The 24,270-nt window shown below is 42.9% G+C and overlaps 1 protein-coding gene across 1 annotated transcript; it reads left to right on the top strand.

Annotated features, from left to right (window-relative positions):
- Positions 1–1,333: 1,333 nt before the first annotated feature.
- Positions 1,334–8,904, top strand: LOC127987411 (vitellogenin). Its single transcript, XM_052589729.1, has 28 exons — positions 1,334–1,451; positions 1,660–1,680; positions 1,791–1,942; positions 2,068–2,319; positions 2,408–2,569; positions 2,660–2,808; positions 2,899–3,049; positions 3,132–3,289; positions 3,363–3,528; positions 3,613–3,738; positions 3,818–4,036; positions 4,122–4,339; positions 4,421–4,518; positions 4,644–4,768; positions 4,847–4,948; positions 5,053–5,172; positions 6,035–6,221; positions 6,306–6,408; positions 6,487–6,672; positions 6,757–6,871; positions 6,961–7,150; positions 7,236–7,519; positions 7,591–7,635; positions 7,722–7,799; positions 7,890–8,096; positions 8,172–8,314; positions 8,399–8,537; positions 8,625–8,904. The coding sequence occupies exons 1-28, from the start codon at positions 1,412–1,414 to the stop codon at positions 8,748–8,750; spliced, it is 4,062 nt and encodes a 1,353-aa protein (XP_052445689.1). The 5' UTR covers positions 1,334–1,411; the 3' UTR covers positions 8,751–8,904.
- Positions 8,905–24,270: the final 15,366 nt, after the last annotated feature.

The following is a 24,270-nucleotide window of genomic DNA, read 5'->3' as shown; positions in this document are numbered from 1 at the left end:
TGTCGTTGCCATTACACAAATGTTCAGTACATGCACAAAAAGGTATGCCTAGGCTAAATATTGTTTTGACAGTGGCATTATAAAATGCTTGATATGACTCATACAATGTGAAGGCTAAAGAAGCCTTGCTAAAGTTGACGATAATGCTAACTAACGTTACCAACCTCCCTGCAAAACTCTCGTGGCAGCCATGGAGATCATGATTGCCCTGATAAGTCTACCGTGCAAAAACACAACACAGGTTTTTATTTTATTTATTTATTTTTTATTAAATGATCTTCAGTCTTCATGGACCTTCGCAGGGTTTAACCATACGGTTACATGAGCTCCACCAATCAGATGCATCACTGTGGGATTGTTCAGGATTGTGGGTAATGAAGTACTTAGCCAAGACATCGTGAATAAAAGGCATTTTTATCAAAACAAGGTTAGTGCCCCATGATCCTTTTGCGTTTATATGAGCATATACTATCGCTTAGTACAGCCGTAGCTGGTTTTAAGTCTACCATGTGTGGTTACGTTTTTATGGCTTATACCCCAAATGTCAATGCAGAAATTGCATTGAATTTTTACTTCCGGCACCAGCTGTGGGCGGGACTGTGATGCTCTATTCTGGCCTCGGTGCTACTGGCCCGAGGCTATGAGCCCCGCCCGGCCCGCTTTAAGCCCTGGCTCGCACTGGCCCGACAGTGGAAATGCGGCTAGTAATGCGTGGAAAGAGCCATTGCTGCCAACGCCCATTCCAGAAAGACCATGGCAACATATTGGTACTGATCTTTTCTTCTGGGAGAAAGAGAGCTATCTGCTTGTCATTGACTATTTGTCTTGGTACATTGAGGTGGCAAGACTTAAAGTATCTACCTCAAGCATTTTGCAGTCTTACATTAAAATAAGTAAACTAATATGGACTTTAACAGTTTTTTTAGATTAAGGGCCAGGGTAACCTAACCTGGAACTGATATCTTACAGTATATTGGCCCTCAAGCCAGATCTGTTAACAAAATATACTATTTGTACAAACAAACCAAAAAAAAAAAAAAAAGTCTTTTAAAAATGTAGTTTTCTGTATTATAACTTACTCCATAGCTATCTATTTATAAAAACTCAAATTTTGTTGTTTTATGTGTATGACAAAACTGGAAAAATAATTTACTATTTGAATATAAAAGTCAAATGAACAGCATTTCACTGTGAACGTTGGCATGAAGAATGTCACTATGTCAGACCAGGTTAACCTAACCTCTAACTGATATTAGTTTTAAAATAAGTTGACATAAGTTATTTCTTGTGTGTAATTGGATATGCACTTAAAGACATCGGTTAATAATTAATTTAAGTTTTAATACTTGGTCAGCAAGAAATCACTATAAAAGGTCTATTTCTCTGAAGTGTTCTTTACAAACCATCAGCCATGAGAGCTCTTGTGCTTGCCCTGACTGTGGCCCTTGTGGGTAAGTCAATACTATATATATATATATATATATATATATATATATATATATATATATATATATATATATATATATATACATACATTTTTTTTCTCTCTTTATACTTATTTAAAAAAAAAAATAGAACCTCTTGAAATTTCTCTCTCTCTCTCTCTCTCTCTCTCTCTCTCTCTCTGTATATATATTCACATACATGTTTTTTTTTCAGCAAGCCAACAGATCAACCTTGGTAAGTAATATGACTTGGAAAATGAGTTTGTAAGTGGTTACTTACACTGCATTACTGCTTAATATTAATGGTCATAACAATGGACTTAAAAAATACTCTATCCTTTTCAGTCCCTGAGTTTGCCCCTGATAAGACCTATGTGTACAAGTATGAGGCTCTACTCTTGGGCGGTCTTCCTCAAGAAGGTTTGGCCAGAGCAGGTATAAAGGTCAACAGCAAGGTTCACCTCAGTGCTGTGACAGAGAACACCTTTCTGATGAAGGTAATGATTTAGAACTGTAGAAATTGTTAGATTTTCACACTTAAAGAAAATAACAACAACAAAAATATGGAATAATTGAATGTTGCAACAATGCCCTAATTTAAATGGAAAATGTCCCCTTACAGCTCATGGAACCTGTAATCTACGAGTACGCTGGTATTTGGCCCAAGGATCCATTTTTTCCTGCCACTAAGCTCACCTCAGCATTGGCTGCTCAGCTTCAGATTCCCATCAAGTTTGAGTATGCTAATGGTGTGGTTGGAAAGGTATTTGCCCCTGCAGGAGTCTCCCCTACTGTATTGAACTTACACAGAGGTATCCTCAACATCCTTCAGCTCAACCTCAAGAAGACCCAGAACATCTATGAGCTGCAAGAGGTGAGAAAGTAATCCTAAATACATTTATAAAGGCATTAAGATAGCCTTTTTGAGTTCTGCAGTCTTATTTTTTGACTCATCCTTCAAGGCTGGAGCTCAGGGAGTGTGCAGGACCCACTATGTCATCAGTGAGGATCCAAAGGCCAACCACATTACCGTAACCAAGTCTAAGGATCTGAGCCACTGCCAGGAGAGAATCATGAAGGACGTTGGCTTGGCATACACTGAGAGGTGTCATGAATGCACAGAGGTAATGAACAAGACTGGAATGACTTGAAATATTTCCTTAACAATATAATTTTTTAAATGTTAAATTCATCACATATTTTTCTCTCAACAGAGAATCAAGAGTCTGATTCAAACTGCAACTTACAATTACATCATGAAGCCGGCGTCCGCTGGTGTACTAATCGCTGAAGCAACAGTTGAGGAAGTGCATCAGTTTTCACCCTTCAATGAGATTCATGGTGCTGCCCAGATGGAAGCAAAGTATGACTGATCCTCTGTGAGAAATATGAACTAACAATATGCCCAACACATTTCATTACGTTGACTTTCAAAAATAATTATTTGTTTCAGACAAACCTTGGCTTTTGTTGAGATTGAGAAGACCCCGGTTGCTCCAATCAAAGCGGATTACTTGGCCCGTGGATCCCTGCAATATGAGTTTGCAACTGAGATTCTTCAGACCCCCCTTCATCTAATGAAGATCAGTGATGCTCCAGCCCAGGTATTACTTTAACGATCTCAGAGTCAAACCCTTTGATCCACGCTGAAGAAATCAACTGAGACTAGCTTTTACTTTCTTCTAGATTATCGAGATCCTTAAGCACCTTGTTGCAAACAATGTGGACATGGTCCATGAAGACGCTCCACTCAAGTTTGTTCAGCTCATCCAGCTCCTGCGTGTTTCCACCCTGGAGAACATTGAGGCTATCTGGGCTCAGTTCAAGGACAAACCAGCTTACAGGTACAGTTTATCACCAATAAATTTATATTATATTTTTTTATTATGTATATATTTTAAACAATGACTCTGTTAGGCGTTGGCTCCTGGATGCTCTTCCTTCTGTTGGCACACCAGTCATTGTAAAATTCATCAAGGAGAAGTTCCTGGCTGGTGAACTTACCCTTCCAGAGTTCATTCAGGCTCTTGTCGTTGCTCTGCAAATGGTCACTGCTGATTTGGACACCATCCAATTGACAGCTGTGAGTAAATCTACCTATACTCAAAATGTTGTTCTTCAAATCTTGCCCAATTCATATTAATAATTTCTTTATTTTGCTGAACAGAGTTTGGCTATGCATGAGAAAATCGCCAAAATCCCAGCTCTCCGTGAAGTTGTAATGCTTGGATATGGTTCCATGATTGCCAGGCACTGTGTTGCAGTTCCCTCTTGCTCTGCTGAGCACCTCAGGGTAAATAATTCAAGTCTTACATTTCTACCAGTCATGAACTTGTTCAGATTTTTTAATTCTAATTTTCTAATCTCCTCAGCCCATTCATGATATTGCTGCAGAGGCAACTTCTAAAAATGACATTCCTGAAATCACATTGGCTCTTAAAGTTCTGGGCAATGCTGGTCACCCTGCTAGTCTTAAACCCATCATGAAGCTCCTGCCAGGACTGAGAACTGCAGCTACATCTCTGCCCCTTAGAGTCCAGGTTGATGCCATCTTGGCCCTGAGGAACATTGCCAAGAAAGAACCCAAACTGGCAAGTGTCAGACATTGTAAAAATTAATTATTGTAAAATGGCCCATTTTCTCCCAATAATAAACTGACCTTGTTTCTTGCCACAGGTTCAGCCAGTGGCCCTGCAGCTTGTGTTGGATAGAGCTCTCCACCCAGAAGTGCGCATGGTTGCTTGTATTGTATTGTTTGAGGCCAAGCCATCAGTGGCTCTTGTCTCCAGTCTTGCTGGTGCTCTGAAGACTGAAACCAACATGCATGTTTTGAGCTTTGCTTATTCCCACATCAAGTCCTTGACCAGAATCACTGCTCCTGATATGGCAGCTGTGTAAGAAAGACAGTTTTTTTTTTTTCAGAATTTTTATATATCATGTCAAATAAGCATTTTAATAATGATTGTCTATTTCAGTGCTGGTGCAGCTAATGTTGCCATCAAGCTCATGAGCCGCAAGCTAGACAGACTTAGCTACCGTTTCAGCAGAGCCCTTCAGCTGGACTTCTATCATAGTAAGTGTTTGCAAAATTCTCAAAAGAGCTAAGAAATGGTGTGTTGGGTGTTTCTTAAAACATACAAAAATTCTCCTGACATAGAAGATTTCAATAACTGTATTCTGAAATATGTCTCTGTGCAGCTTCACTTATGATTGGAGCTGCTGGCAGTGCCTACATGATCAATGATGCTGCAACCATCCTGCCCAGAGCTGTTGTAGCTAAAGCACGTGCTTATCTGGCTGGAGCTGCTGCTGATGTTCTTGAGGTGGGCAAACCTTCTTTTAAATTTGATTCATGATTTAAAAATGTGTTCTGCCTTCACTCGATGCATGCTCTCAAACAGATTGGTGTGAGAACTGAAGGAATCCAGGAGGCTCTTCTGAAATCTCCTGCAGCTGATGAAAGTGTTGACCGTATCACAAAGATTAAGCGCACCTTGAGAGCAGTATGTTTTCATGTCCTATGCACTATGTTTAATCTTATACTTATAAATAATATAAAAATCATGACATTGGCAAAATATGTATGACTTATGTTTTACCCCTTAAGCTCACAAACTGGAAGGACTTACCAAACAATCAGCCATTGGCTTCAGCCTACATCAAATTACTTGGACAAGAAGTGGCTTTTATCAAGATTGACAAGACCATCATTGAAGAAGCTATACCGGTATTGCCCATACGAAAGGAAAATATATTTACCGTATACAGGACGCCTACGTTGACTATACTATATTACAATAAAATCTAATCTAATCTTGACAAACTATATATCGTTGGAAAGGTCTAAGACTCCCAAATATATATTTTACCAATATTTTTTGTTAGAAATTATGTAGGAAAAGTAATAGATGAATTTATGACAAGAGTGCACCCTCAGAAATCTACATTACAAAAAGAGCTTTGACCTTTGTTTAAAAAAAAGACTTCCTCGTTGCCTTTTTCTCGATCACATTTTAGAAATCATCAGAAGTGATATATCACTTGAAAACATCTCAAAAAACAATCTCAAAATTCATCCTTCAAAACCCATTTTAAAATCAGACATTGTATTACCATGTAAATGGTACATCAAAATCATGTTACAAAATGTTTTCAGACATGAATTAAAAAAATTTAGGTTTGTATCATGCACATTCAAGACTATCTTCAAAAACGTGAGTAACAGTTAACAGGTTAAAATATATTGTGATATATTGTAATATATTATTTTCCCTTTTTATTTTCTAATATATTATATATTTGAATACATTTAATAATATATGAATGATACATATATTATATAATATATTGCAAAATATACAAATGATTGCCACTTTCAATATATTGCAATATATTGGAAAAAATAAATATATATAAGAATATATTCCTAATATATTACATGATATTTTCCAGTATACTGCAATATATTTTTCTTTCATAAGGTTGTGTTGTAGTTTATCTCTTCTCTTTCATTACTATTTCTTTTTTAGATTTTTCTCACAAATTATTGTCATAATTAGAATTAAGATTCTCATTAACACTATCCCCAGATTGTGAGTGGAACCAAACCACGTGAACTGTTGAAGGCGGCTCTTAAAGCTTTGCAGGAAGGAATTGCCTTGCAGTATGCCAAACCTCTGCTTGCAGCTGAAGTGCGTCGTATCTTGCCAACAGCAGTTGGTGTGCCCATGGAGCTCAGTTTGTACACTGCTGCTGTTGCTGCTGCCAGTGTCAATGGTATGTTTTTTCTTAGAATTTTAAATCCTTTCTTCTTATATGTTGGGGACGTCACTTTTGATGTTGTTCCGTTCATTATTTTAGTTAAGGCCACCATTACACCTCCTCTCCCTGAGGAGACTGATACTATGACTCTTGAGCAGCTGAAGAAGACTGATATTCAACTCCAAGCTGAAGCTAGACCAAGGTAAATTTTTTGCAGCTGTGATTTGAGATTTTATGTATACTACAACAGATTTACAAACAATCTCCTTTATTTTCTCAGTATTGCTCTCCAGACCTTTGCTGTGATGGGAGTGAACACTGCCTTGATCCAAGCTGCTGTTATGGCGAGAGGAAAAATCCGTACAATTGCTCCTGGAAAAGTGGCTGCAAGAGCAGATATTCTCAAGGGCTACTACAAGGTGGAGGCTCTGCCTGTTGAGGTTCCTGAACATATCGCTGCTCTGAGGTATTGAAACTTAGTGATGCCAGTGAAGAAAAAGTTTTTGTAGTGACTGCTTTTTTATGAAAGTGTCTTTTACTTTTATAACAGCTTTGAGACACTCGCTGTGGTAAGAAACATTGAAGATCCTAGTGCTGAAAGGATTGTGCCCTTTGCACCCGAGTTGTCCCAGCAAAACTCCCCAAATTCTTATGCTGGTGATTCGGTAAGCTTTAAATATACATTTAGGGGAAGAAAATTGCTTTAAGCTCCCAGGTGTAAAATCTTCTTGATATTTTGTATTTTTCTTTCCAGTCATCTGAGAATTCAGATGAGGTTCCTATGAGAGCTCCTGCTCCATTTGACAAGACTCTCTGTCTTGCTGTCCCATACATTGAAATCAAGGGATGCGTTGAGGTGCACTCTCACAATGCTGCTTTCATCAGAAATACTCCTCTGTTCTACATCATTGGACACCACACAGCCCGTGTTACAGTGGCAAGAGGTATACTTTCAGAAATTATTATATTCATGAAACTCAAGAATTTTCAGATCAAATTATAATTAAGACTCTGTTGTTTTGGCTATAGCGGAAGGTCCTGCTGTTGAAAGACTGGAGCTTGAAGTCCAAGTTGGTCCTAGAGCTGCCGAGAGGCTCCTTAAGCAAATCAGTCTCATTGATGAGGAGACTGCAGAAGGAAAGGCTTTCCTGTTGAAACTGAAGGACATCCTGGACACTGAAGATAAAAACAGGAACTCTTCTGAAAGCAGCAGCAGCAGCAGCCGCAGTAGCAGCAGTAGTAGGAGTAGCAGCAGCAGCAGCAGAAGCAGCAGCAGTTCAAGCTCCTCAGGGTCCAGGTCTCGTGTGACCAAGGTGAGGACAAGGAATATCATGTGTGATAAATCTGTATATTAATTTATACTGAATACTTTATTTATTTTTAGACTGCCACCATCATGGAGGCTTTCGGGAAATTCCACAAGGATCGGGTAACTACTAAAAATAATTTAGTCAACAACATAGTTTCTTTAGATCAAACACTTATCAGACACTTATAAAACCTTATTTCTTGCAGTATTTGGCACCCCATGGTGACTCAAAGAAAGTTAGCAGTGGAAGTTCCGGATCTAGCTTTGAGCGTATCCAGAAACAGGTGAATCAATTAGTCTAATTTGTTTGGTCATAATAACACAAAACTCTAACTAAAATAAGTTATTCATCTTTGTATGGTGTATGCTTTCAGGCTAAGTTTCTCGGAAATTCAGGTTCACCTGTTTTTGCTGTCATTGCCCGTGCTGTGAGAGCTGACCACAAACTGCTGGGCTACCAACTTGCTGCTTACTTTGACAAACCAACTGCAAGAGTGCAAATTGTTGTTTCTTCCATCGCTGAAAATGACAACCTGAAGATCTGTGTTGATAGTGTTCTGCTGAGCAAGCACAAAATGACTGTAAGTGTTGAAGTGTGATTAAAAAAATGTAGGAAATAATTTCTTCTCAGGTTTAAGCATAACTCTGTTTTTCAGGCCAAGCTTGCTTGGGGTCCAGAGTGCCAGCAGTATGCAGTCACTGCTAAAGCGGAGGCTGGTGTACTGGGTGAATTCCCTGCTGCACGTTTAGAGCTGGAATGGGAGAGGCTGCCGATTACTGTCACCAGCTATGCTAAAAAGTAAGGTTCATCGGAACAGAACAACTAATGTATGAAGTGATGTAAAAAATGACACTGACTATCAGTGTATCCTACCCCAATTAGAATGTCCAAATACATCCCTATGGCGGCTTTCCAGACAGGATTCAGCTTTGAAAGAGTAATGAACAGTGAGAAAGAGATTGAACTTACTGCAGCCTTGCCAACTCAGAGGTCCTTGAATGTCATTGCCAGGATTCCAGAGGTGAAATAGTTTGCCTTTAAATTATTATATCTCATGAAGATATAAACAGAAAATACAATTAATTCATTTTTCCCTCCGCTGTTCTAGATGACACTGTCAAGAATGGGTATTCCTCTCCCCTTCACTGTTCCCATCAATCCAGATGGATCTCTTTCCATTCATATTGATGAGGACATTCTCTCCTGGATCCAGAAACATATCAAGGAAGAATAATAGATAAAAAAAATATTTGACATTTTTCCGAAGAAAATGTTGAGCTCTGTTAATGTATATTTAAGTATTCCTCAACAGTTTTATTGAAAGCATTACCGCTGTCATGCATGTAATGTAACGCAGTTTAATGCTAATAAATACCTTGCAAGTGAAACTCTTTTCCTTTTTATTATTTTCATTCTCTTCATTTTTTCTGAAGTAACAAGTAAAGTTGCACATTACTATATAAATTTACATATTAACATTTGAGTAACTGTTTTTCAGAAGTGATGCGAGTTACTTTTCAGTTTAAATCATTTGCATTAAAACATTTTAAAGTACTAAAATAAAATATAGTCTTGCAAAATCCCACACTCGTGTATGCATGGGACAGACACTGGTCAGAAATGAGAAGGCAGGCCAGACCTTTACATTAATTTTATGGAAGTTTTCTCATTATTTTTATTGTCAGAGAAAAGGAGAAATGAATAGTTAATTATAGATTATGTGTAGATAAAAAATGTCAACTGCAAAAAACTAAAAACTAAATATCCACATTAACAAAATTACAGCACAAAGGCAGCACAACACAGAGGTTTAATCAAAACATGTTATACTACTTAAACAGTAGAAAAACAATTTTAAAGAATGCAACCATCTTGGGTTTCTATCTATTATTTGTATCAAACATAAAAATTCAAGTACGAAACTGTGATAGTGATCTAATTAGAAAAAGAAGAGGCATTTTTTTTAAGAAAGTAAAAATAAATAGAAAATAATAATACGAATAATAAAATAACAATTAACAACAACTGTAACATGAGGTCTTACAAGTAATCAAGAACCACATAGTACCTGTCACAGTGTCTGGTTTGTGTTCCCTGGGTAACCACTACATGTCCTCCTTCCCCACAGTGTCTGTCACCTTTTGAACTACATTTCCCACAATCCTTGCGTCTTTATTGCACTCAGCTGTCCCTGGTCACTAATCATTGCACTCACCCAATTCCCCATTGGCATTATCATTTCCCTGTGTATATATACCCTGTCTCTTTAGTATGTGTTACGGATAGGGTGACCACCTGCTAATAAGCCCAAGGGGTATGTTTCTGAGGGACAATGTGGCACACTGCCTTGCGTGGCGGTGCCCCCACCCCACGGGCAGACCCACTGATAGTGGTTTACCCATTTCTAGCACATACCACCTTACATGGTATATTAAAGATTTACTTTAGGTATTTTATTTATGTTTCATTACAATTTATTCAGGGGTTGTCTCCGCCCTGGCCACCCGATGGACTGTCGTCTCCGTTGTGATGACCCGAGGGGTTGTCTCCGCCCTGGCCGCCCGATGGACTGTCGTCTCTGCCCTGGCCGTCCGAGGGGTTGTCTCCGCCCTGGCCACCCGATGGACTGTCGTCTCCGTCATGGCCGCCCGAGGGGGAGTCTCCGCCCTGGCCACCCGATGGACTGTCGTCTCCGTTGTGACGACCCGAGGGGTTGTCTCCGCCCTGGCCGCCCGATGGACTGTCATCTCCGCCCTGGCCGTCCGAGGGGTTGTCTCCGCCCTGGCCACCCGATGGACTGTCGTCTCCGTCATGGCCGCCCGAGGGGGAGTCTCCGCCCTGGCCGCCCGAGGGGTCGTCTCCGTCCTGGCCGCCCAATGGACTGTCGTCTTTGCCCTGGCCGCCTGATGGACTGTCGTCTTTACCCTGGCCGCCCGATGGACTGTCACTCCCGGTCTTTGTTCCCCTCTATGGACCTGACCCTCCGTCCCTCCCCCTGAGCCTCCACCAATCCACCTCCCTCCTGGTCTCCTTGTTGTTGTTGTTGTTGTTTTTTCCCACTTCTTAACTCTGTTCCCCTCAATCTACCTGTCCTCTGTTCTTGTGTGTGATCGTGACAGTACCGATAAAAGTTTAGGTGCACTTTGGAAGTTTAGCCATTGCTTGTTCGCAGTATATAACAATCCCATTTCCTCCAATAATTTTCATCTTTATTCTTTTGTAACCGTATGGAGAACATCGTTTGCTAAAAATAGAACATATTTGACTGACAATATTTAGGAGAATTATCTTAATTTTAATTATCTTAATCACTTTTCTAACGTCAGTAGCATTTGAGGAGAATGACTTACAGTCATAAAAACAACTGTAATTGTTCATCTGGGTGTCAGCTATAATGCACACTTTAATTGAATGTTTAATGTTTCTTCAAATAAACTGTAAATCATATGTAAATTATGTAACTTTTTCAAATGGGCTCAAACCCAAATTTGAAGTTCAATAGCATTTGAGGAAAAGGATTTGCAGTGATAAGATAATTGTAATGTTCATTTAAGTGTCAGCTACAATGCACACCTTATACATTTTTAATATTTATAAATAAATTATAAATCATTTTGATAAAAACGAGGCCCGTTTATCACTTTAAGGCACATTCCTGTGAAAGTGTTTGTTTTTTGTTTTTTTTCAGGTTGCCTTACGAAAATGACCTACTGTTTGAACAATAACACCACAAATCATCGTTCTTGTAGCCATGGTAACCGCAAATTAACCATGGTTTTCTTACTTCAAATAATAATTTACAAAGAAGTATTCATACACTTTAATATTTTTTGTTGTTGTTGTTGTTGTTATAAAAACAGACCTAAGCCATCAATGGCCTTTAAAATGACTTAAAATGCATTATATATATATATATAAAAAAAATCAGGCAATAATGATTGGTTAATAATAACACTGTTAAAATACATAATGTAGGCAAATACAAAATAAACAATTTATGTACATGTTATTACAAATGCCTGCAAAGGGAGCCAAATGCCATGTAATAGCTGCTGTTACACTTACATGACAATCAAATCCTTGTTTAGGCTACTGAAAAAATAAATTAATTCAAATATTCACTTAATCTTTCATTTTTGGCCACTTTTTTGCTAGATGACACAGCATTTATAATTTCTTCAACAAAAAATGTGCATATCACAACCCTTGAAAAAAAAAAAATTTTATCATAGTAAAACTGCTTAATTTCCTTTTGCATGATTTCTGAATGCTTGAGACTATAAAATAAATTAAGAGTTATAATTAAGTTATAGCCATAGGTAAATGTTGAGAGCTACAATTGTAATTTGTAAATAATACAATTTATTCATTTACTTTTTTATTTGATTAAAGTTCTATTTTCACCCCTATAGTAGGTATTTTATTTTCCATCATCGTATTTGAGGAAGAACAATACAATCCTGCTTAGGGCACCCATTTGGCCAGCAGCGGCCCTACACGGAGGGTGTGTGTGTGTGCGCGTGCGCGTGTAATTTTATTTAATTTTAGTTAGTTTTGCCAAACACACATTATAGTTTTGGTTAGTTATTGTTTTTTTGTAATACCTCGTTTGTATTTTGATTTCAGTAAACATCAGTGTTTTTTCCCACCTACTTTTCGTTTTTTTTTTTGTTTGTTTGTTTGTTTCCCTTAACGATTATAACCTTAGTGCTGACCGAGAAACAACCAGAGAATGGAATATGGAAGCCGATGGTCTACATTTCCCGAGGGTTGTCAGAAGCAGAAAAACACTACGCGCAAATAGAGAATGAAGCTTTAGCGGTGACATGGGCTTGCGAAGGCCTCTCTTCCTATCTGTTGGGGTTAAAGGTCACCCTTGAAACAGATCACAAGCCTCTAGTCTCTTGTTGAGCATCAAAGCATTGTACCAACTCCTTCCACGTGTCTTAAGATTTCGTTTTAGACTGATGCGCTTCAATTATGACATAAAAAAGTCACCAGCAGAAAGAGCTGCGGTCATATTGGCAAGAATGAGGGCATTTTTTCATAGCTGGAGACCTACTTTTGAAAGGACAAAGGATTGTCATACCAAGATCCATGTGGCAAGAGATACTGAAAAGTATTCACAAAGGCCACCAAGGGATTGTAAAATGGAGGGCCAGAGCATGTCAGTCGGTGTGGTGGCAGGGTTTATCAGTACACATTAGCCAGATGGTGGAACGATGCAGTGTCTGTGCTCAACACAGTAATGCGTGGAAAGAGCCATTGCTACCAATGCCCATTCCAGAAAGACCATGGCAACATATTGGTACTGATCTTTTCTTCTGGGAGAAAGAGAGCTATCTGCTTGTCATTGACTATTAGTCTTGGTACATTGAGGTGGCAAGACTTAAAGTATCTACCTCAATCACAGTCCTATCTGCTCTGAAAGGGTTGTTCTGTGAAATAGTGGCATGGCATTCCAGAAATAGTGCTGTCGGACAATGGACCCCAGTATAGTTTAGTTCTCTTTGGGACTTTGCATCTGACTATGGATTAAATCATGTGAAAAGTAGCCCATTGTTTCCACAAGCAAATGGAGAAGCAGAGCATGCGGTTGGTATTGTTAAAGGCTAGTTGAAAGGAGGAGGAGATAAGGAAAGAGCACTCCTGACATATCGTTCCACACCTCTAGGGAATGGATATTCACCAGCACAGCTACTTATGAGAAGGCAAATTCACACCTGTTTACCTCAGCCCCCGAAAAAGTTGTCTCCATGCTGGCCAGGAATGAGGGAGTTCAAAGGCAATGAAACAAAAGGAAGGAGAAAACAGCAAAAGTACTACAACAGTCATCACAGCAGTTTTGTAGCAAGGACAAAATGTGTGGTTGCCGTTGAAGAAAATGGATGGATCTGTGGTGTATCAGTGATAAGCCCCAAGATCTTATTTGATTGGCACAGAAGATGGAGTTATTCGGAGAAACCTGGCTCATTTACGGCCGATTGATCAATCAGAACAAGTGCCGTTATCGGATACTGGAGAGTAACAGGTGGCCCATGCCTTTTGTAGAGCAAACTGTAGGAAATCCTATGTGACCTGCTCAGGAAGAGTGTCACGCCTACCTAGGACAATTAACTTGTAGAGGGAAAAATAAAAATTAAGAAGAAAAAGTAAAAGGGAAAGTTCTGAAATAAGGGGATAGATAATGTGTTGAGTTATTACCTATTGGTTTTGCATAGGGTTGAAAAGGGGGGCTTCTTTATTTAACAGGGGAGATGTTCTGTAAAGAGAATTATTGTTTAAGGTCTGGGATTACCCGGACACATATGTACGGTGAACAAAGAGGAAGTAAAGTTTGCTATGAAATGTTAGGTCTGGCTCCCATCTCGTGCTTCCAGTCAACATAACATGGTGTCAGTGTCACGACAGGTATTGGGGAAAAACACAAAGAGAGGGTAGATCCAAATGCAGGTAAGGGTTTTATTTAAACAGAGGGGTAAATACAAAATAAACAGTCATGAGAGACAAATCAAACAAAAAGGGAACCGGATGAAACGGGGAACTCGGAAGAACGGCAAGGTAGAGGAAGTCTGGTGGAACGAGAGAATGAGACACATAGGGTAAGACAAAGCAAGACTGATGGACCTGAAACACAATGACATCAGACAAGGACTCCGTGACATAGACTAAGACAGACTGGGTATTTATACACAGAAGGATAATTGGGAAACAGGAGACAGGTGGGGTGAACAATCAATCAGGTAACAAGGAGGAAGGTGACCATATAAGGGAACAGGAAGTGATCTGGGACAGGCACCGTGAGAAGGAGGACATCTAGTGGAACCCCGGGGAACAACAACCCAGACACTGTGACAGTACCCCCCCTCTACGGAGCGGCTACCAGACGCTTAAAGACAAAACATGACACAGAGACCAGGAGGGAGGCGAACAGGTGGAGGCTCAGGGGGAGGGACGGAGGGCCAGAAAAGGAACACATGGGGGACAAACACCAGAAATGATACATAAAACCGGGAGATCAGGAGGGAGGAGGACCGGAGGAGGTACAGGGGGAGGGACGGAGGGCCAGACTAAACTAAAGAGAACAGACAGAAACAGAACTCAAAAAACACAAAACATAAGTCCATGAAGGACATGTTGAGGCGTCCACTAGGACGGAGCAGATGACCACCACAGCCGTGTGGTCAAGGCCAGAGCCCTCCAGGGCGGAGCGGAAGACCACCACGTCTCTGTGGTCGAGGCCGGAGTCCAGTAGGTCGGAGCAGAAGACCACCACGTCCTCATGGTCATCACCAGAGTCCCCCAGGGTGGAGCGGACGACCACCACGTCCTCGTGGTCACCGCCAGAGTCCCCCAGGGCGGAGCGGATGACCACCACGTCCTCGTGGTCACCGCCAGAGTCTCCCAGGGCGGAGCCGAAGACCACCACGGCCTTGTGGTCACCGCCTCGGGAACTGTAACGGACACCGCCTCGGGAACAACATCGGGCACCGCCTCGGGAACAACCTCGGGCACCGCCTCGGGAACAGCATCGGGCACCGCCCCGGGAACAGCATCGGGCTCCGCCTCGGGAACTGCATCGGGCTCCGCCTCGGGAACTGCATCGGGCACCGCCTCGGGAACGACCTCGGCCTCGGGAACAGCATCGGGCACCGCCTCGGGAACTGCATCGGGCTCCGCCTCGGGAACAGCATCGGGCTCCGCCTCGGGAACAGCATCGGGCTCCGCCTCGGGAACTGCATCGGGCACCGCCTCGGGAACTGCATCGAGCACCGCCTCGGGAACTGCATCGAGCACCGCCTCGGGAACTGCATCGGGCTCCGCCTCGGAAGCAGCATCGGGCACCGCCTCGGGAACTGCATCGGGAACTGCATCGGGCTTCGCCTCGGGAACTGCATCGGGCACCGCCTCGGGAACTGCATCGGGCACCGCCTCGGAAACAGCATCGGGCACCGCCTCGGGAACTGCATCGGGCACCGCCTCGGGAACTGCATCGGGCTCCGCCTCGGGAACTGCATCGGGCTCCGCCTCGGGAACTGCATCGGGCTCCGCCTCGGAAACAGCATCGGGCTCCGCCTCGGGAACTGCATCGGGCACCGCCTCGGAAACAGCATCGGGCACCGCCTCGGGAACTGCATCGGGCTCCGCCTCGGGAACTGCATCGGGCTCCGCCTCGGGAACTGCATCGGGCACCGCCTCGGAAACAGCATCGGGCACCGCCTCGGGAACAGCATCGGGCACCGCCTCGGGAACTGCATCGGGCTCCGCCTCGGGAACAGCATCGGGCTCCGCCTCGGGAACAGCATCGGGCTCCGCCTCGGGCACCGCCTCGGGAACTGCATCGGGCACCGCCTCGGGAACTGCATCGGGCACCGCCTCGGGAACTGCATCGAGCACCGCCTCGGGAACTGCATCGGGCTCCGCCTCGGGAACTGCATCGGGCTCCGCCTCGGAAACAGCATCGGGCTCCGCCTCGGGAACTGCATCGGGCACCGCCTCGGAAACAGCATCGGGCACCGCCTCGGGAACTGCATCGGGCTCCGCCTCGGGAACTGCATCGGGCTCCGCCTCGGGAACTGCATCGGGCACCGCCTCGGAAACAGCATCGGGCACCGCCTCGGGAACAGCATCGGGCACCGCCTCGGGAACTGCATCGGGCTCCGCCTCGGGAACAGCATCGGGCTCCGCCTCGGGAACAGCATCGGGCTCCGCCTCGGGCACCGCCTCGGGAACTGCATCGGGCACCGCCTCGGGAACTGCATCGGGCACCGCCTCGGGAACTGCATCGAGCACCGCCTCGGGAACTGCATCGAGCACCGCCTCGGGAACTGCATCGGGCTCCGCCTCGGGAACTGCATAGGGCACCGCCTCGGAAACAGCATCGGGCACCGCCTCGGGAACTGCATCGGGAACTGCATCAGGCTTCGCCTCGGGAACTGCATCGGGCACCGCCTCGGAAACTGCATCGGGCACCGCCTCGGGAACTGCATCGAGCACCGCCTCGGAAACTGCATCGGGCACCGCCTCGGGAACTGCATCGAGCACCGCCTCGGGAACTGCATCGAGCACCGCCTCGGGAACTGCATCGGGCTCCGCCTCGGGAACTGCATCGGGCACCGCCTCGGGAACTGCATCGAGCACCGCCTCGGGAACTGCATCGAGCACCGCCTCGGGAACTGCATCGGGCTCCGCCTCGGGAACTGCATAGGGCACCGCCTCGGAAACAGCATCGGGCACCGCCTCGGGAACTGCATCGGGAACTGCATCGGGCTTCGCCTCGGGAACTGCATCGGGCACCGCCTCGGGAACTGCATCGGGCTCCGCCTCGGGAACTGCATCGGGCACCGCCTCGGAAACAGCATCGGGCACCGCCTCGGGAACTGCATCGGGCTCCGCCTCGGGAACTGCATCGGGCTCCGCCTCGGGAATTGCATCGGGCACCGCCTCGGAAACAGCATCGGGCACCGCCTCGGGAACAGCATCGGGCACCGCCTCGGGAACTGCATCGGGCTTCGCCTCGGGAACAGCATCGGGCACCACCTCGGGAACGACCTCGGCCTCGGGAACAGCATCGGGCACCGCCTCGGGAACTGCATCGGGCTCCGCCTCGGGAACAGCATCGGGCTCCGCCTCGGGAACAGCATCGGGCACCGCCTCGGGAACTGCATCGGGCACCGCCTCGGAAACTGCATCGGGCACCGCCTCGGGAACTGCATCGAGCACCGCCTCGGAAACTGCATCGGGCACCGCCTCGGAAACTGCATCGAGCACCGCCTCGGGAACTGCATCGAGCACCGCCTCGGGAACTGCATCGGGCTCCGCCTCGGGAACTGCATAGGGCACCGCCTCGGAAACAGCATCGGGCACCGCCTCGGGAACTGCATCGGGAACTGCATCGGGCTTCGCCTCGGGAACTGCATCGGGCACCGCCTCGGAAACAGCATCGGGCACCGCCTCGGGAACTGCATCGGGCACCGCCTCGGAAACAGCATCGGGCACCGCCTCGGGAACTGCATCGGGCACCGCCTCGGGAACTGCATCGGGCTCCGCCTCGGGAACTGCCTCGGGCTCCGCCTCGGGAATAGCAGCTGCCTTTCTCCTCCTCCGCCCTCTACGATGGGGAGTCGGTGGCGTTGAGTCGGCCATCTTGTGCTGTGGTGCTGGGCTGGCGGCCATCTTGGGCTGTGACGCTAGGTTGGCGGCCATCTTGGGCTGTGGGGCTGGGCTGGTGGCCATCTTGGGTTGTGGGGCTGGGTTGGCGGCCATCCTGTGCTGTGGGGTTGGGCTGGCGCCCATCTTGTGCTGTGGGGCTGAGCTGGCAGCCTTGTCTGGACACTCTGGTGTGGTTGTTGCATTCCACTGGGCACGATGGTGCAGGTAATTGGTAAACCCCCAAAAGTCCAGTATCTCTAACCCCTTCATCTCCCATGAAGGTAAAGGATCATCCAGGCAATTATTAAATAAATCCTTTAGTGCTGCATCATTGTAACCTAGCCCGACTGCCATAGTCCAAAACAATTGCGCCAGACCACCCACCTCACTTCCCTCTTGATGAAGGGTGATTAAGTTCTGGTATCTCCCCCTCCGTTCCTCCATGGTGGCTGGGGAACCGATTCGAAATCCCACACCGCTGGATCTAGGCATGACGGAGTCCTTCTGTCACGACAGGTATTGGGGAAAAACACAAAGAGAGGGTAGATCCAAATGCAGGTAAGGGTTTTATTTAAACAGAGGGGTAAATACAAAATAAACAGTCATGAGAGACAAATCAAACAAAAAGGGAACCGGATGAAACGGGGAACTCGGAAGAACGGCAAGGTAGAGGAAGTCTGGTGGAACGAGAGAATGAGACACATAGGGTAAGACAAAGCAAGACTGATGGACCTGAAACACAATGACATCAGACAAGGACTCCGTGACATAGACTAAGACAGACTGGGTATTTATACACAGAAGGATAATTGGGAAACAGGAGACAGGTGGGGTGAACAATCAATCAGGTAACAAGGAGGAAGGTGACCATATAAGGGAACAGGAAGTGATCTGGGACAGGCACCGTGAGAAGGAGGACATCTAGTGGAACCCCGGGGAACAACAACCCAGACACTGTGACAGTCAGAAGTTTAAGAAAAACCTGTTAGTTATGATGCCACTATAAATTCTTCAGAGAGTCTGTGTGAATATGCATGATATTGTTATCGTGGGCACTTCTAAATACCGTGAATAATTACATATTACAAATAATTCCGAATTTGGTATGCATTTTAAGAAAACTTTTCCCATCAACTGGTAAAAATGCACAACACCACTGTATGATGTAAAAAGGCATGCACAAAAAGCACATGGGAACACGTGAGAGACGCGCTGAATGAAAGCAAATTCACTCTCTGACAGCAGATGGTGCTAAACTGCAGAAAATGCAGCCGTTACACTGGAAACCCCATAAATAAAGCAGCTGCTCTACTTTCTAAAACGTATTTAAATAGCCATTAAGATTTGTGGATTTGCTGTTTTGTTCATCAGAGTGCCAAATATTTAAATATTTAGACATAGGCTTTTTATTTTCAAACTTTTTTTACATTTTAATCTGGACTACAACATACACTAGATATTGATTGAAAGTGTTTGGATTCTTTATTGTTCTTTCACATTTAACATTAGGGCTTCATTAGTTAACATTATGTCATTAGTTAACAAACTGCCAATGAAAATTCTTCTGAACATTAATTAATCTTAGGTATTCCAATATATAACACGTTGTTAAAATAAAATAAAAGGCTACTGTGTTATTTAATAAGCTAACATTAACTAAGAGTTGTATTTTTTAACAATGTTTAATAACTTTTGTAGCAAATATAAGTATTGCTCATTGTGAATGTTAACGCATTAACTAAATAGGGCTGCACAATAAATCGCATGCAATATTTAATGCAGTTAGTTTAATTGTCAGTAAACACGTAAACAGCTGTAAACTTGCGTAATTTCACATGGAGCAGCATTAACTACACAGCTGTTGTTCGCTGACAAGCTGCGCCAAACCACAATCATATTTTGCACATGTTATTGATAATTTAAAAAACATCAACTTTAAAACACATGCTGATTGATGGAGTAGCATTACTCAACATTACTTACCACCTTCCAGAAACACTACATTCAATCATGGTATAATAATAATAATAATAAAAACATATTAATCAGTAGCGTAGCCAGAAAAGAGATTTTGGGTGTGCATATGAAAATCTGGGTGTGCCACATTTATTGTCATATTACTTTGCAAAATGATGGGATAGTATTTTTGTCGCACTGCTTCCGTCCAACCATACTCCTAGCGGTAAATTGCAGGTTGTGTCAACATGTAGTTGATTGTTAAATGCAATAATTTTCTTCCAAATACGATAATTTTGAACTTCTGGTATGATAATTTTGAACTTCTGGTACGATACTTGGACATTTCCAATCTGGCAACACTGTCTGTCAACACAATCTGGCAACATTGTCATTATTTATTTCTAAAGATACACGACAATGTATAAAGGGCTCCATTACCATCTATATTACATTATGGCCCCGTAGAAACAGTTTTTGTAAAAATAGGCCAATGATTGCCTCATAACCACGCGACTCTCTGTCGTATTACTGTACAGACAAGAGGAGAAGTGCTAAAAACGGAAGTGCTAAAAAACGCTAAAAATTGGCTTTTTGCTAAAAAAAAAATTAAGCGACATATCGCTAGCTAGCAATGTGCAATCAAAAATTATCTGTTTATATCATAGACTGCTGGGGTCACAGTCAGCTGCTGTTTGCTGAGTGGTTGGCAGTCCAAATGTGGGCAGATATATTTTAACAAAAATAAATGAAAATGTAAATTACATTTTAACATTTTGAGCATTATGGCACCATATATTGGATTCTTGTTTCTGTGCCCCTGAGAGTATGATTTAGTTCAGTGGCGTCACAGACAGAACTGCCAGATTCAAACAGCTTTCGCACGTTGGCTGGCACTGAGCCAGAGACAGATGCGCTCAGCGCTTGTCATATATCAGTGTTTTCAACCACATAATGTTTATTTTAGGTTTCATACATTTAAATATACATAATCACTAGTAAAAATAAATACATTGGTAGTTTGTAAAATACACACTGATGTCTATGGAAGCAGCAAAAACTATCTAATCAAAAGTAATTTGCAGACGTGTTTTATTCATATATCAGACATTATAAAATATTTGTAATTTATGCATTAAAGGGTTGATTTAAAATATATATATATATTTTCTAAGTAAACAACAATAGCCCAAGTTTAGTAAACATTTTTTATTGAGACTATAAAAAATAATTCTGCATCTATTTTTAGGTGTGCCAGCTGCCACTCTTTCATCTGCAGTTATGCCATCTTCTTCCTATGTTTCTCAGTGCTTGCTATACTGAGATATGCAAAATAAACCATTTTGTCCTCAAACTTAGATCTCGAGACTTGATCATTGTGACAGAATGTGTCTGCATGTGTATGTGTGTGCATGATTGTGCTTGCAAGTTTTTAGTTTTTAGTTTTTGTTAGGGTTAGGTTTATGGTTGGGTTCACAATGGTATGATTTGTTTTTTTGTTTTTTCTTTTATGCATCCCCATAAATTATCCATAGGCTTTTCACTCAATGAGTAACACTGAAGACCAATTATTAGACAATGTACTGTATACATGCAACTGCCAAAAAATAAATTTCCTTATAAACAGTGAATAACCATTTACAATGCATTCCACTTTCAAAAAATACATTTAATACTGCTCACAAACTGTATTTTAATTAGAGGTGGGCATAGATTAAATTTTTTAATCTAGATTAATCTCACTGTAATCTTGGAATTAATCTAGATTAATCTAGATTGAAATGGCTCATTTGAATTCTGCCAAAGGCATTCAGAATATGTTTGCTACCCAAATAAAATAATGACTAAAGTAAGTCTTTTAGAACGGGTTTCTAAAGCCAGGTGGTGCATTAGACCAGGGGCTGTTTCCTGTTTCCAAAATGGTTTCCATTGGGAAGCTTCTTAAAAAAAATTCCCTGAAGCAAACCCGGTGGCTTCAGCTGCATCCATGTTAGCACGTCATGTTTGATGTGGTTATTTCTAGTGCTTGGGCGTCATGACGTCATTATTTGGTGTGGCCGCCATGTTGATGGCCCCCTTTACTGCTACTCGGACTACTGTTCAGTGTTTAGACGTACTCCCTCTCATCCGTGTGTCTTAATTTGATTAATTAAAAATCTATTTCAACCATGGTGAATCGTTGCTGTATTGTGGGGTGTAACAGCGCAACATATAATCGCCATGGGGAAAATAAAATGAGAATGAATTAAATTTCCCACCGCTTTCCTACTTGGAGGCAATACCACGGAGACCATAATATCTGAATATTCATTTATATAGCTTAGGTCAACATTGAGCATTGAAAATAAGGGACATTTCCTGGGTTACTCATCCAAAATATGGGAAATTTCAACATTCATCTTTCTGTTACTATCCCTCTGCTGACAGCAGAAATCCGTACTACAAAACTGCTGCATTAACTAACGTTAAGCGATTTGTGAAGCTAGGTCTAACGTGACTTTGCTTACAGATTGGCGTGAAATCGTGTTGTCACAACAACCACACTGTTACCTTAAAAAGCCCAACATCATGCTGAGGTTGCTTTCAAGTAAGCAAAACGATGCTTTGAAAACATATGTTCGCTGGAAGGGCAAGGATTAGCAACAGGACAACAGCACAGAGACTTGACAGATCTGATGGAGGGGCTAACGGGATATTTAACAGGAAAATACAAAAATGGGAAGACCCTGGAAAAAAAACGGGAGGGTTGACAGCTACTAACTACACTTTTGAAACACATAGTTATATAAAAAAATATCAAGGTGAAAGTCACCATAGCTCGCCTAATATAGACCCAGCTCTCAACCCAACTTTGAGAATAGAAAAAACGGCGATATTTTTTTTATCGCCCGATAAGAGTTTCCCATTAACGCAGCACGTTAATGCAGATAACGGCCCACCACTAATTTTAATGCAGCAAAATTCTCAATAAAAATGTTTCACTTGTATATTTTTTAAGACAACAGGATGAATATGAAATAGAGACTGAAAGCAACCCGATAAGACTATCAGCTTATCCTGATTCATAATCATGACGTCATCTAATCAAATACACATAGGACTGTGTTGTGATTTCAGCTATATTTGCATTTAAATTATAGTTAGAAGTGACAGAATATCTTGTTTAACTGAAAGCGCTGCTTCTCTCAGAAGCTTGCTGAACAAGATCAGATGCAGAAAGAGGTGTGCGCACTGGGAAAGAGAGATGTCGCGCTTGTGCGACAGTACTGGTGAATCTCAGAAGGTTTCAAAACAAGGTTTGTCCAAGAAGTAACTAGATTTGTCACTAGGAGCTTTTTATTCTTTTTATTCTTTTTTTGGCAACACTGCACACGTTCTGCTTGCCTGTTGCATCCCTTGGTTAGTTTGCAGTGCATACAAAAACAAACAGATATTTATTGAACGAAAGACAATAAGACAAACGCAATAAATACGTTGAATGACTTGTAGTTATTTCAAGTCATTGAACTCAAGTCTGAGTCAAATCTCAAGGCATGAATACCAAGTCAAAATCAAGTCGAGTCTTTTATAAATATTTGTCAAGCAAGTCTCAAGTCCTAACATTTACGACTTAAATCTAACTTGAGTAAAGTCATGTGATTTGAGTCCCCCACCTCTGCCCCACTGCACCTTCGGTAACATCTGACACCTCAAATAGTGGACCACAGTCCGGTTCCAGATGCGGGCTTGGTTCCAGGCAGACTGTGAGAAATATTTTACTATAGCACTTTTCTAGGCACTCAAAGTGCTTTACATTGTCAGGGGTATCTCCTCATCCACCACCAGTGTGCAGCATCCACCTGGATGATGCGATGGCAGCCATAGTGTGCCAGAACGCTCAACACACACCAGCTTACTGGTGGAAAGGAGACATGATGAAGTGATGAAGCTAATCAGCAGATGTGAGGATTGTTAGGAGGACATGATGGTCAGGGGCCAATGCATGAATTTAGCCAGGATGCCGAGGTCACACCTCTACTCTTTTTGAAAGACATCCTAGGATTTTTAATGACCACAGAGAATCAGGACCTCGGTTTAATGTCTCATCCGAAGGATGGTGCTTGTTGACAGTATAGTGTCCCCATCTCTACACTGGGGTGCTAGGACCCACACAGACCACAGGTTGAGCACCCCCTGTTGGCCTGACTAGCATCTCTTCCAGCAGCAACCTAGTTTTCCCAGGAGGTCTCCCATCCAGGTACTGACCAGGCTCAGCCCTGCTTAGCTTCAGTGAGAAACCGGCCTTGGGCTGATATGACTGCCAGCTAATAATAATAATCATATGGCACCATTTTCTCTAATATTTTTATCTAGGGCTAAAAGCACTTCATTAAAGTCCCTTCATTTTGCATCTCTGCCCCCAAGCTCCACTAGTGCTACAGATAACACAGTTATTTTAACAACAGTAACAGAACACAGAGAGACTATAATGGTACAAATAACATTAAAAGTTTCTTCCTTTTTTTTTTTGGTTAAGTGCTTCCAAATGTTTATCATCAGTTTATTTGTAATGAGACAATGCAAAACAAGTTTTTACTCACACATTGAAAATTCCCCTTTTTGCATGAAAGTTCTGTACAGTACTAAAATAGGTTTGTCTTTGCTGA

Source organism: Carassius gibelio, chromosome B22 (genome assembly GCF_023724105.1).
Source record: "Carassius gibelio isolate Cgi1373 ecotype wild population from Czech Republic chromosome B22, carGib1.2-hapl.c, whole genome shotgun sequence".
Taxonomy (NCBI): Eukaryota; Metazoa; Chordata; class Actinopteri; order Cypriniformes; family Cyprinidae; genus Carassius; species Carassius gibelio.
Note: the sequence above shows the minus strand (reverse complement) of the source record. Positions and strands in the feature narration are given on the sequence as shown.

Bases quoted from the DNA above. Each gene is read 5' to 3' on its own strand.
- LOC127987411 (XM_052589729.1), top strand. From the start codon at position 1,412: ATGAGAGCTCTTGTGCTTGCCCTGACTGTGGCCCTTGTGG. The intron at 8,315-8,398 runs GTAAGGTTCATC...TACCCCAATTAG, and splicing joins GTCACCAGCTATGCTAAAAA to AATGTCCAAATACATCCCTA. The intron at 8,538-8,624 runs GTGAAATAGTTT...CCGCTGTTCTAG, and splicing joins TCATTGCCAGGATTCCAGAG to ATGACACTGTCAAGAATGGG.